Here is a 13,995-nt window from a genome sequence, read left to right on the forward strand (position 1 = left end):
ATATATATTATCGATAAATTGTGAGATGCATAGTTATTTCGATCCCGGCTTTTTCACTACCTGTTACATAATTTGTGGATTTTGACATCGTACCCACCCCGACTGTAGGTGACTTAGCAAAAAGAGTTTTCTGATTTCTGTTTTGATAGTGCAAGTGCATACTATGACTCAGTTATTTCCGCAGAACGATACCATGATTATTTCTTAAGTGCATTCATGCCTTTGTGTTCTGTTTTGTTTAAAGGACTCACACAACTAAATCAGCCAATCAGCTTGTGTTTCACGTAAACAAAGTCCCTGAGGAGAATGTGTTTCTTAGGTTTGAAGCTGTTTCCTGAGTAATTAATATATGAAATGGGTACTTTCTATATACGAGAATAAAGTGTAGGGTCTTGAGGTTTGGAAAATCAAAAATATACACTCCTACTGAAAATAGAATGGCGTAGGATTCGAGGTGTAAAAAGGCGGGAATTCCCCAGGTAGGGGTTCCCCAGTGTACTGTTAATGTCGGGGTTACTGTCTTCCGAGTACCCGTGTGCTCTTATATGCCATTAAACCTATACAATAAAGGCATTTATCCGATAGAAAAATCTTCAAACTTTAATTTGATATAAATTTCACATCATTTGAACTTTGAAATTCAAACGAACGAATAAAGGGATTGGGTCAGTAGTAATAACATATAGTAAATTATTTAGTTGTGTGAGTTCGGATAAAATCACTAGCATGTCCTCTGCTTCCTGACTATAGAATTTCAATCGTAACTACTCGGCCATTTCCGTGAACGACAATTTTTTTTTTTTAAAAGGCCGAGAGTGTTCCGAATGTATAGAATTTGCATATTTTTATATATCCCTTACCCGCTTTAATTAGTGAAGGGTCCCTGAGAAAGGACTTATTACCGGTGCCATTCCCCGAACCCCCTTACATAGAAAAAAATCCTACCCAACTGAGATTTTAATTCTTTATTACTGGCACGGTTAGTTTACTGACAATCCGGATAATTTGATTAGGATTGGTTCGTGATTTAGTATTTATTTATTTCCGGTTTCGCTTTGTATTTTTGAACGTTTTGTGCAGTGCACGTTTCCAGTTCAAATATCCACAAGATGATTTATATGCACATTCTTTAATGCTGATGACACCGCAAGTGATTCTATTATGAAATATTGTGAAACGTGAGTATGTGATATCAGGCGTCGTGCTCGGCCGGTGGATGTACATATTTACAAATGTACATGAAGTAAACTTATAAGATATAACGTTAATTTATGTTAACGATTTATATTGACATGATTTACCAAATTATACCACAACTTGGTAAGATATAATACTAAGGTTCAGTAATATGCACTGTAACAGGTTATGTGTCATGGGGTAAACAGACATATCAAGTGTTTTCAAAACGATGCGATAACGACGAACGTGTACCTGTAGCCCCGTGCCTGAACACTCTTAAGTGCATACTTGAGTGCAACTTACATGTAATTCAGCGGTGCATCTCCGTAATATGGACTTGTCCGATCGGCCTGAAATTTCGCACGGTGTTAGATTATGGTATAAGATGCATGTTACAGAAAAAAATAACAACAAAAAATAACAAATTCCTTGGCATGGAAATTTCCTCCCTGGTCATTAACGCTAATGATAATGTATTGGCGGAATCAAAGATGAAAATGACAGGGAAATTATGTAGCAGGATTAAGTTACATACATGTAATGAAATTTACAGGAATGATCAAATATCTGTCTTATTAAATTTCATCTTCATAAAATCAAGGACCTTATAATCATAGATGTACATAATGTAGGTATTAGCCTTAGCTTGTCTGTCAATACACTCAATATATAATCTTTGAGTGTATTGACAGACAAGACTAATTAAATACCTTTGGTTCTATCACTTATGGGAAAAAAGTAGATATTCATTTGTATATTTGGATGAAGTTACATTCAAGCAATATTATTCAAGGCACTCCCTGGTCACACTTGGAGAATGCTGAAAGAGTATGGAATACATACAAATTAAAAGACATTAAAAAGATGGAGAGATTTAAACGAAGGGGCTGCTGTGGCAAAGTGGTTAAGGTGTCCCGACACTTTATCAATAACCCTCCACCTCTGGGTCGTGAGTTCAAAACCCACGGACAGTTGCCTGGAACTGACTGTAGGCAGGCGTTTTTTTCTCTGGGAACTCTGACTTTTCTCCACCTCCAAAACCTTGCTAGTCCTTAAATGACCAGGCTAGGGCTGTTAATAGGACGTTAAACAAAATAAACTCTAAACCACAAACCTACACAAAGTTAATTCCTAGATTTAACATACACTGACCTACACATGTACATGTAGGTTGAGGAAAACCACTGACTGACATATCATACTCAAACTTGCCTATTAAAAACCAATGGACTCGATAGAGGTAGAGCTTTGTTACTAAAAGAAGCCAAAATCACTTTAAACTTGCATTGCTGTATAACTATTTCTGATCATGAAGCATACAAATGCAAAAATAAACTTAATTTGAAGATGGGAAAGTACCAAAAATGTATGTAATATTTAGGCAGATCAACATAAAGTTTCTAAGTAGAGACTGTTTTCAGTAAACATTGTTAGGTATCATTTACCTTGTCATAAATAAATGCAACTTTAAATAATATATATATATATATATACATTGCAAAATTTACTGTTTGAGCGATTTTTTTCTATTTTTAGCTACAAATCTATACTCCAACTGGTGTATGAAAAGACTGATGAGCAACGTAGTTTTATAAAAAAATTTGTTGTTAGTTTTACAAGAAATGATCTTATCATGGTTTTAAGATTGTTGTTAAGCCTTTTCACCTTTTGAAAAACTAGGCCCTGAATTATAAAGATGTATTGACAGATGTGTTTTAAAAGCCAAACAAGAAACAGTCCTGATTATTAATGTCCTGTTAATTTGTATACACCTATATATAGGCCTGTGAGGTAAGATTTTGTCAGTTTTCTGTTGGTTTTCCGGTGGATAGTTGTAGAAGGAGCACAGAGTCTGAGGTTGACTGTTTGAAGTTTAATCTAATTGACAAGGAACTAATTATAATTACCGGTATGTACATGCATGGTTTATACAGTACTATTTTGACATTGGAAGAGTAATCGATTGAAGAACTGCATAATATCTTGTCAGTGGCCAGACAGAATGTGGCTGCATGGTCTGTCCAGAATATTAGATACAATGATATAAGATATCGTCATCATAAATGTCATTACAATTGTTTTTAGAATCACATGACCGGTGGTCATACAAGTAATCCATCCATAGCCTTTATTTATATTGTAAAAAGGTTTTATGTGAGAATTTTTTCTGATAATATGTATTTTCAGGTTTCTTATATTATCAATTCCATAAATGATTCATTTTACATATGATATCACTCCCATTCTGTCCAGATTTTTTACAGAATTACTGAATTACATGTTCAATAAATTCATAATATCCAATGAAAGTCATTCAATATTTAAGTTCCTACGTATACACTGACATATATATTAGATATACAAGTCCATGGTTCCTAGTACATTTATATTTTCAGAAAGTATAAAGATTTTTTTTATATGTCCCAAGTAACTAGCTGGGTGATATCCTTGAAGAACCCCCCCCCCCCCCCCCCCCCCCCCCCCCCCCCCCCTCTATAACCATTAATTTATATAGCATTGTTAGACATCATTAGATAAAGTTATTTATGATTTTGTCTTGAACATTATTTTGACATTTGGTCAAATCTTCCAGGTGAACAATACAGGCCTTCTGGGCCTCTTGTTTTATATGTCCCTAGTACAGCAGCTGGCCTGTAAATGAAATCCTATTTTGTATTTGGATGTGTGAATAAATTTCCTCATTAGATTGCAGGACAATAATTTCATCTGCAGAGATTATATATGCTGCATGTGAAAAAGCCATTTCTTTGATTTCATTTCTAATTTAAAACAGGTCACCCATTTCAAGAGAAGACCAACATTTCTGAAAGCAAGTCAAGATACTGCTAATTTACATTTATCATGGCATCCTGGGAAGGCGACTTCTATGCAATGCAATGTGAGTATCTACAAAGGTGTTGAGGTTATATGTGTTCCCGTCAGTCCCTGCCTTCCAATCAGGGAAAAAATATAGTGTTATCAATGTAACAGCTAGGGTAGATTCATCTTCGCTAGCCAAGGCTTCTGATTATGTATATACGTTACACTCATCTTCGCTAGCCAAGGCTTCTGATTACGTTACACTCCTTGGCTAGCGAAGATGGGGTAGATTATATTAAAAAATGTTAGAAAGAAATATTTTACTTTGAATTACAGCATCAATTATTATACTCTATGGATTGTTCAATTTGACGTCTATGGTCCATTGTTTGTCCATCAATAAACAATAGATATAATTGCCGTCTGTAGTCCATTGTCTGGCCATCAATAAACAATAGATATAATTACTGTCTGCAGTCCATTGTCTGGCCATCAGTAAACAATAGATATTATTACCATCTGTGGTCCATTGTCTGGCCATCAGTAAACAATAGATATTATTGCCGTCTGTAGCCATTTGTCTGGCCATCAGTAAACAATAGATATAATTGCTGTCTATGGTCCATTGTCTAGCCATCAGTAAACAATAGATAATATTGCCGTCTGTAGCCATTTGTCTGGCCATCAGTAAACAATAGATATAATTGCTGTCTATGGTCCATTGTCTAGCCATCAGTAAACAATAGATAATATTGCCGTCTGTAGCCCATTGTCTGGCCATCAGTAAACAATAGATATAATTGCTGTCTATGGTCCATTGTCTAGCCATCAGTAAACAATAGATAATATTGGTATCAGAAGGATATTTTGTGTAATATCTTTTTATATTGGTTCCCTTGTACATACATAATGTAATATTGTCCCTTGTTGTGCCTGCTCTATTTTGAGACTGATCGGGAAAATAAAATGGCCGACAGGTGACCATCATGGTTTTTGTTGGTTGAAGTTATAACTAGATATTGCTATTTCTTGAAAAGTGCTAGAGGGTTAATTTCGAAACTTCAAATGTACTGTAGGTTCTCCTTGGTCCCTTTTTGTGCCAATTCAATTTTGATTCTGATAGGAAAAACAAAATGGCTGACAGATGGCTATCTATAGGTAGCGTTTGCCAATTGGAGTACATGTACATATATGTTATCACTATTTTTGAAAAGTACTATTTCTAAAACTTAACACTTATGGTTCCTCTTGGTCCCTGGTTGTGTCTATCTAATAATGAGTATGATTGGGGAAAATTGTTGACAGGCACCTTTGATTTTTGCAATTAAAATTTGTTATCTTTGTTAGATTTCATATGAAGGTTTCCTTATTATCAGATTCTAAGAGGGAAAGAAAGGAAAAGTATAGATAAGTCTTACATATAGAACCAATAAAGGTAGTTCAATGATGGCTCCCAGATCCCTTTGGGATCTGATTCTCTGGTTAAACTTGTCAAGTAAGTATATACAATGTATACTGTTTGTATATGTAATTCTTCTTTTTAATGACAGTTGCTATTGTGGAAGACAAAGAAAAATATGCCGTGATCAAGATAGAGAAAAAAGAACTAGGGGACTTGAGGAGTTTGGACTTCAATGTCTCTTTTGATGATTCAACAAGGTGAGACTGTCTTGTGTTTAGTCTATTATATAGTGGTTATTCCCCCATAAAGTATATAGGTATGGAGTCATATAGTTATCGCTACTGCATATGTGCATCCATTTATCATTCATGGGGGGGGGGGGGGGGGGGGGGGGGGGGTAGGCAGAGTGGTTAAAGAGTCCCTACACTTTATCACTAGCCCTTCACCTCTGGGTTGAGAATTCGAAAGAAAATACAGACCTGTTGTGAAGTAATCATGCTTGTTTGAAAAAGTAAATTTATCTGCTGTATAGCTAGATCGATATGATTTTTATGCATTAATATTTGTTGATTCATTAGATTTAGGTGTATGATTTTCATAAAAATAGATGCCTTTGTGCATTTTTTCCCTTTTAAATAAGTTTGTTTCTCTTTATAAATCCTTGATACTCATACTTGTCATGTAACAAGACAAACTGACCAACTTGTCATGTAACATCACAGACATTTCATAACACTGACAGACATGTTACATAACTTGACAGACATTTTATAACACTGACAGGCATATCATGAAACATGACATGTATGTTACAAAAAGGCCAGATATATGGACTAAAATTACTAAACCATACACGAAGAATTGTAACTTAAGTAAAACTTTCTACAAATGATATTGAATCCTAAAACAATAAATTATCTGTCGTTATGACAGATGTCATGTGACTTGACAGACGTTCTGTTATGCATATTGCATTATATTTACAGATATATTATTGACTGATTCAATTAGATTCCTTATTTTACATGAGTAAAGTGTTCTAAATAAAGCAGAAACTGTAACAAAATATATTGAAATCTAAAAAAGACATATCACATGACCCAGACAGTCTTTCTGTAATACATGATTAAAGTGTTTATTGCAATATATATTTAGTATAGGTTTTGACATTTCGTGAGAAAGAATGTTTGGAGGAAATCAGCCAGTTAGCTCAATTGAGTATGTGTAACATGTAACATGGCACAGATATAACATGACTCACCTGTAATGTTCGTGCCTGTCACATTTTTATAATTAGAGTACTTGTGGCTGATGGTACGTGCGTTTTAGCATACAAAAGTGTGACTGGTGGTATGTGCATTTTGGTGTACAAAAGTATTGATATACTTGCATCCACTTAAAACTCTTTTCAACAGGATTTTATTTTCACTCAAGAGATAACATTTATACAAGGCAGTGATGCTCAATCAGTATCTTTGTACATATGGTTAATACAATAAAATTGCACAGAATTCACTCTGATTAGAATTGACAAAAAGAGGTGTACATGTATTACAAATATTACATGCTTTTGAATACACAGGGCAATAGTTATAATGAGCATTATTATTGAGCTTTAATATTATACATAATAATACACAATGTTCACAGTAAAAAATACCACCATTATACACATGTCTACCAAATAAGCATCATATTCAACATTATTTTTACATGCAGCGGTTTGTGTTATATGTACATCTGTAAGTAAAGACCTCCCCCCTCTTGGGGCCGCGGTGGCCAAGTGGTTAAGGTGTCCCGACACGTTACCACTAGCCCTCCACCTCTGGGTTGCGAGTTCGAAACCTACGTGGGGCAGTTGCCAGGTACTGACCGTAGGCCGGTGGTTTTTCTCCGGGTACTCCGGCTTTCCTCCACCTCTAAACCTGGCACGTCCTTAAATGACCCTGGCTGTTAATAGGACGTTAAACAAAAACAAACCAAAACCTCCCCCCCCCCGACATCGGAGTACCTGTCAAAATAGATCAGCTAGGATACACTGAAGTTGCTCCACAAGGGGTCTATGACATTAAACAATAGGTGACAAATTTCATTATTTGTTACGATATATACTTCACAATAAAACAATACATTAAGTGTGGTGACCATATAGTGCCTCACTATTGCCTTTCACACTGCTACTGTACGTGTTGCAAGTTAGAATTCTAAACCAAGGTTTGTTACTGAAATATGTGTGCATTGGATATTCCACTTCCAACTTTTCAAGTGATATACCTTGTTGATATAGAAGGAGTGGGGGTTGTTATTTTTTCTCTGTGTAAATAATAACCTGAAGCAGATGCCTGTGGTTCAGAGCCATGACTGCTAGCTATCTTGAATAAGCGCATATGTTAAACTACTTCTCCAGGTAACATTCTGCATGTGGGGCTTTGTTTCAATTTGCGAAAAATGATCTTGAGATGCTCCTGATCTGACTAATTTCTGGGTCTGTTTGAAATCCAATATGGTTATAATCTTGAAAACACAATATTTTCAGTTTTCAACTGTGTAACATAGTACATGTAGTTGAAACTTGTACTAGGGGTCTTTAGAGTCCATTAACTGCTAAGGCCCATTGGCCTCTTATTTATATATATTTTCTTTCTTATATATCAGAGAGCTGCGGGTTCGGACAAGGAAGGATGGTGAATTGCACGGTTTTAATTACGAAGTCAAAGGATTAATCAACAAATGTAATCTGTCTGGAGGACTCAAGGTTAATATAATTAATAGTTTCTTATTACAAATCTGGCTTTGGAATTGTACGGGTGTGGAAAAGTTAGTCAATTTACTTGGGATAACAATTCTTGTCGTAACTTTAGAAATCGGACACAACAATGTACATTTGTGTATTTCATTGTTAAAGAAAATGCTAAAGCAAATTTCTTATACAGTACTCTCCAATGAAGTTTGTCCAGGTTCAACTGGATTAAGGTTGTTTTTTTCAAGATTTTTGCCTGACAACACCTAAAGTTTTCATCAAAACTTTTAAAACTCTGTGTGGATATAGTCATCACACTCTAAAGTTGTGCACCTGGGTTTACGGTTTTTAGGTCATCTGACCCGAAGGGTCAGGATGACCTATAGCCATCATGCTTCGTCCGTCGTCGTCCGCCGTCCGCCGTCCGTAAACTTTTCACATTTCAATCTTCTTCTCAAGTTCCACCAATGGGATTAAGCTGAAACTTGCCTGAAATGATCCTGAGATGGTCCTGACCAAGTGTTGTTATTTTTCGGGTCAGTCCGAAATCCAAGATGGCCGCCATAGCCGCCATTTTGAAAACACATTTTAAACTTCTTCTCAAGTTCCACCAGTGCTGTTGGGCTGAAACTTGCCAGAAATGATCCTGAGATGATCCCGACCAAGTGTTGTTATTTTTCGGGTCAGTCAAAAATCCAAGATGGCCGCCATAGCCGCCATCTTGAAAAACACATTTTAAACTTCTTCTCAAGTTCCACCAGTGCTTTTGAGCTGAAACTTGCCTGAAATGATCCTGAGATGATCCCGACCAAGTGTTGTTATTTTTCGGGTCGGTCCGAAATCCAAGATGGCCGCCATAGCCGCCATCTTGAAAAACACATTTTAAACTTCTTCTCAAGTTCCACTTGTGCTATTGAGATGAAACTTGCCTGAAATGATCCTGATATGATCCCGACCAAGTGTTGTTATTTTTCGGGTCGGTCCAAAATCCAAGATGGCCACCATAGCCGCCATCTTGAACAACACATTTTAAACTTCTTCTCAAGTTCCACCAGTGCTTTTGAGCTGAAACTTGCCTGAAATGATCCTGAGATGATCCCGACCAAGTGTTGTTATTTTTCGGGTCGGTCCAAAATCCAAGATGGCCGCCATCTTGAAAAACACATTTTAAACTTCTTTTCAGGTTCCACCAGTGCTATTGAGCTGAAACTGGCCTGAAATTATCCTGATATGATCCCGACCAAGTGTTGTTATTTTTCGGGTCGGTCCGAAATCCAAGATGGCCGCCATAGCCGCCATCTTGAAAAACTTATTTTAAACTTCTTCTCAAGTTCCACCAGGGCTGTTGGGCTGAAGCTTGCCAGAAATGATCCTGAGATGATCCCGACCAAGTGTTGTTATTTTTCGGGTCGGTCCAAAATCCAAGATGGCCACCATAGCCGCCATCTTGAACAACACATTTTAAACTTCTTCTCAAGTTCCACCAGTGCTTTTGAGCTGAAACTTGCCTGAAATGATCCTGAGATGATCCCGACCAAGTGTTGTTATTTTTCGGGTCGGTCTGAAGTCCAAGATGGCCGCCATAGCCGCCATCTTGAAAAAACACATTTTAAACTTCTTCTCAAGTTCCAGCAGTGCTATTGAGCTGAAACTTGCCTGAAATGATCCTGAGATGATCCCGACCAAGTGTTGTTATTTTTCGGGTCGGTCCAAAATCCAAGATGGCCGCCATAGCCGCCATCTTGTAAAAAACATTTTAAACTTCTTCTCAGGTTCCACCAGTGCTATTGAGCTGAAACTGGCCTGAAATGATCCTGATATGATCCCGACCAAGTGTTGTTATTTTTCGGGTCCGTCCGAAATCCAAGATGGCCGCCATAGCCGCCATCTTGAAAAACTTATTTTTAACTTCTTCTCAAGTTCCACCAGGGCTGTTGGGCTGAAACTTGCCAGAAATGATCCTGAGATGATCCCGACCAAGTGTTGTTATTTTTCGGGTCGGTCCGAAATCCAAGATGGCCGCCATAGGCGCCATCTTGAAAAACACATTTTAAACTTCTTCCCAAGTTCCAGCAGTGCTATTGAGCTGAAACTTGCCTGAAATGATCCTGATATGATCCCGACCAAGTGTTGTTATTTTTCGGGTCGGTCCGAAATCCAAGATAGCCCCCATAGCCGCCATTTTGAAAACACATTTTAAACTTCTTCTCAAGTTCCACCAGTGCTGTTGGGCTGAAACTTGCCTGAAATGTTCCTAAGATGATCACGACCAAGTGTTGTTATTTTTTAGATTGGTCTGAAATGCAAGATGGCCGCCATATCCGCCATCTTAAAAAACACATTTTAAACTTCTTCTCCAGTTCCACTGGTGCCATTGAGCTTGAAATTGGTGAGGATGTTAAGGAAGGAGTGCCAACAAAGTGTTGCTATTTTTTCGGCCTTGTAAAAACTTTGGCATGGCAGCAATGGCGGCCATTTTGTAACATGATTGCGCAATCATGGTTTTCCTGAACAACACCTATTTCAAACTTCTTCTCAAATTCCACTGGTGGGATTCAGCTCTAACTTACCAGAAATGATCCTTAGATGGTCCAGACCAAGTGTTATTATTTATTGGGTCGGTCAGATATCCAAGATGGCCACCATAGCCAACAGTGCCACTATATACTTGCTACAGAGAATGCATACTACAATAATATAAGGGTTTTAATTTAGAGTCAGATGACCGTTAAGGCCCCTGGGCCTCTTGTTTAATTAGCCATCTTTAATAGCAGTTATCTCCCTTTAACTATAATTGTACTCTGAAGTTTCATCCAATTTTTTGAAATTTTATTGATGTAGTCAGCTTACATTTAATATGTGTCGTATGGATTGGGAGGTTGGCAGAGTGAGAGTCAGGATGGATTAGGGCGGGGGGGCGGGGGGGGGGGCAGAGTGAGAATTAGGTTAGATTAGGAGAGTGAAACATAGTGAGAATCAGGATGGATTGGGGAGGGTGGGGCAGAGTGAGAATTGGTATGGACTGGGAGGGTGGGGCAGAGTGAGAATTGGTATGGACTGGGAGGGTGGGGCAGAGGGAGAATTGGTATGGACTGGGAGGGTGGGGCAGAGTGAGAATCAGGATGGATTGGGAGGATGGGGCAGAGTGAGAATCAGGTTGGATTGTGAGGGACGGGCTGAGTGAGAATTGGTATGAACTGGGAGTGTGGGGCAGAGTGAGAATCAGGATGGATTGGGAGGGTGGGGCAGAGTGAGAATCAGGTTGGATTGGAAGGGACTGGCTGAGTGAGAATTGGTATGAACTGGGAGGGTGGGGCAGAGTGAGAATCAGGATGGATTGGGAGGGTGGGGCAGAGTGAGAATCAGGTTGGATTGGGAGGGACGGGTTGAGTGAGAATTGGTATGAACTGGGAGTGTGGGGCAGAGTGAGAATTAATATAGTTTGGGAGGGGGACATTAGTTTAGTCAGCCATTCTGCCAACAGTTTTAAGTTTTAAACTAATAAACATATTTGTTGATTTGCAGAAAGAGAAGAGCAAAGCATCCCTGAGAATTGAGAAAGAAGAAAAATTTAGTTTCTGAGCATTCCATATCATCATTCCAGTGGAAATACTGCTTTCAATGTCAACAAGGAGCTAAAGCTGTCACTGCCTTCATTTTGAGATTATTTCATTTGATCAGCTTCCCTGGTTTGATTAAAGTAAAATGAAATTGAATTCATGTATCTATGAACAGATTGTTATGTAATACATTAACTGTCATCACAAAATCTTAAAATGTTACACATGAGACATGATCACAAGACAATAATGCCAGGAGTACTTTGTATTATTTTTTTGTATTAGATTAATTGAGCTGATGTCATGTCAAATCGTCTTTAGCAGTTACTTCTCGTCCTGAATGTCTTAATACATTTTGATCAAATGTGGTGTGGAACATCATTTGACCCTGGAAAACCATGTTATATATATGACAGATGTGGCTCCTCTGGGTCCACAGGATGGACCCAATTGGGAAGCCAAGTAATGTCCTTACTTAAACCCTGAACAACTAAAGTATTTTTGATTAAATTTGACCTGAAGCATCACTTGGTAAAAGAAATCAGATATTGTATAAATGGAGGATGTGGTTCCTTTGGGACGAGAAGGGTTGGGCCCTGCAATAGGCAAATAATGGTAATTTGTAACTCCTTTATATCACTACTTATTCTGAATGACAGAATGGATTTTGATCATTTTGCAATGGAGATTAGCTGTTGTACAGTATGTATGGAGGGTGGAACTCCCCTTGAACTTGAGGAGGGGTCCAATTGGAGCAATAATAATCAAATTTTTAAAATTACTTCTAGTCCTGAAGATAGAATAGATTAATTTTGATGAAATATTTTGCAGCATTATCAGGTAAGGAAATGAAGGTTTTATATCACATGATGTGATTTCCCTAGGGCCTAAAGGATTCAGGCCCAATTGCAAAAGAAGAAGATAATTTAAATCATGTATAATCATTATTCTGCAGGGAAAGATATAATTTTTTCAAAATTTTGATCTTGAGCATCCTTTGATTAATGGAACTTATTGATGCTGGTCACAGTTCCAACCTCCATCTTGGCCATTTGTTCAAAATGTACTCTTTCTATGATGCAAGCATCAAGATGAAAGAGTTGTTCCGCTTGTTTTTTTTCTGAAACATGCATTTTTCAAATCTTTTTCTTTTTCTGAGAGTATGTTTTTTTGGAACATACATCTGGATGACAACATTAGTTATTTGATGGTTATTAAAAAGGTTGCTGAAAGAAATTATTTGTTGTACACTATACCTGGTTGGTTTTCGTATTTGATAGAATTTATAATATTACATTAGATATTTTCTTTATCTGCTGGTAGATGATACAAATAAAACTTCATCTTAAGCTTATTTAGTTTGTGATTTTTGTGTGTGTGTGTTTTTTTTCTACAATGATATCATGAAGCGAGATAAGTGTGACATTCCACTTAAAGGATTGGCATTTAGATCCGTTGCTCAAAAAGTATGAAAGTCAAAAATTTAACCAAGATCATAGAGTGGACATTTCAGCATAGACTTCAATACAGAATATCTTGCAAAATTTATGGTTCAGTGACTCTGGAAATCAAACATCCTTGGAATTCGGGCTTAATTATATTTTGTTTAACTCAGTTTTTAGGTCACCTGAGACAAAGTCTCAAGTGACCTATTCTAATCCCCTTTTATCCATCGTTGTGCGTCGTCCGTCGTCTGTCGTCCGTGGTGCGTCGTGCGTCCGTAAACAATTTACATTTTCGACTTCTTCTCCAAAACCTCTTAACCAAATTCAATGAAATTTGGCTGGAAGCTTCTATGGCTAAAGGTCAACCAAAATTATTGTGAATTATATGATCCCCACCCCCCAGGGGCCTGAGGGGCGGGGCTAAAATGGGTTAAATTGACTAAAACTTCAAAAATCTTCTTCTCTACTCTCAGATATGGTGGAATCAAACACTCTTCATAAATGGAAGGGTCTTAGGTGCTTTACCAAAATTGTGAATTTCATGACCCAGGGGTCTCGCGTTTGCCCCTGGGGAGGGGGTAAACTTTAATATAGTTTATATAGCGAAATCACATTTTTGACTCTAATTTGTTAGCTCACCTGGTCTGAAGGACCAAGGTGAGCTTATGCCATACCGTGGCGTCCGTCGTCGGTCCGTCGTCCGTCTGTCGTCCGTCATCCGTCCGTCCGTCAACAATTGACTTCTGACAATCTTGAAGGTCCAATCACATTGATAGAAGCTGGCAAAACTTTAAGAAATATGAAAAATAACAAAAGTCCAGGTATAGATGGCTTTACAGTTGAATTTTT

General features: G+C 37.6%; 1 protein-coding gene across 2 annotated transcripts; it reads left to right on the top strand.

The window, feature by feature from the left end:
- Positions 1–1,031: 1,031 nt before the first annotated feature.
- On the top strand, positions 1,032–12,615 carry LOC117342182. 2 transcript variants are annotated; one of them, XM_033904217.1, is made up of 5 exons: positions 1,032–1,178; positions 3,974–4,078; positions 5,550–5,658; positions 8,057–8,156; positions 11,667–12,615. In XM_033904217.1, the coding sequence occupies exons 2-5, from the start codon at positions 4,042–4,044 to the stop codon at positions 11,721–11,723; spliced, it is 303 nt and encodes a 100-aa protein (XP_033760108.1). In that variant the 5' UTR covers positions 1,032–1,178; positions 3,974–4,041; the 3' UTR covers positions 11,724–12,615. The 2 variants fall into 2 exon arrangements, with proteins under 2 accessions (XP_033760108.1, XP_033760109.1); XM_033904218.1 differs by lacking the exon at positions 1,032–1,178 and adding an exon at positions 2,974–3,088.
- The last annotated feature ends 1,380 nt before the right edge of the window (positions 12,616–13,995 follow it).

Source organism: Pecten maximus, chromosome 14 (assembly GCF_902652985.1).
Source record: "Pecten maximus chromosome 14, xPecMax1.1, whole genome shotgun sequence".
NCBI classification, from domain to species: domain Eukaryota; kingdom Metazoa; phylum Mollusca; class Bivalvia; order Pectinida; family Pectinidae; genus Pecten; species Pecten maximus.

Excerpts from the sequence above, each read along its gene's own strand:
- LOC117342182 (XM_033904217.1), top strand. The coding sequence starts at position 4,042 with ATGGCATCCTGGGAAGGCGACTTCTATGCAATGCAAT. Across the intron at positions 4,079-5,549 it reads CGACTTCTATGCAATGCAAT|TTGCTATTGTGGAAGACAAA; the intron begins GTGAGTATCTAC and ends TTTTAATGACAG. Across the intron at positions 8,157-11,666 it reads ATCTGTCTGGAGGACTCAAG|AAAGAGAAGAGCAAAGCATC; the intron begins GTTAATATAATT and ends GTTGATTTGCAG.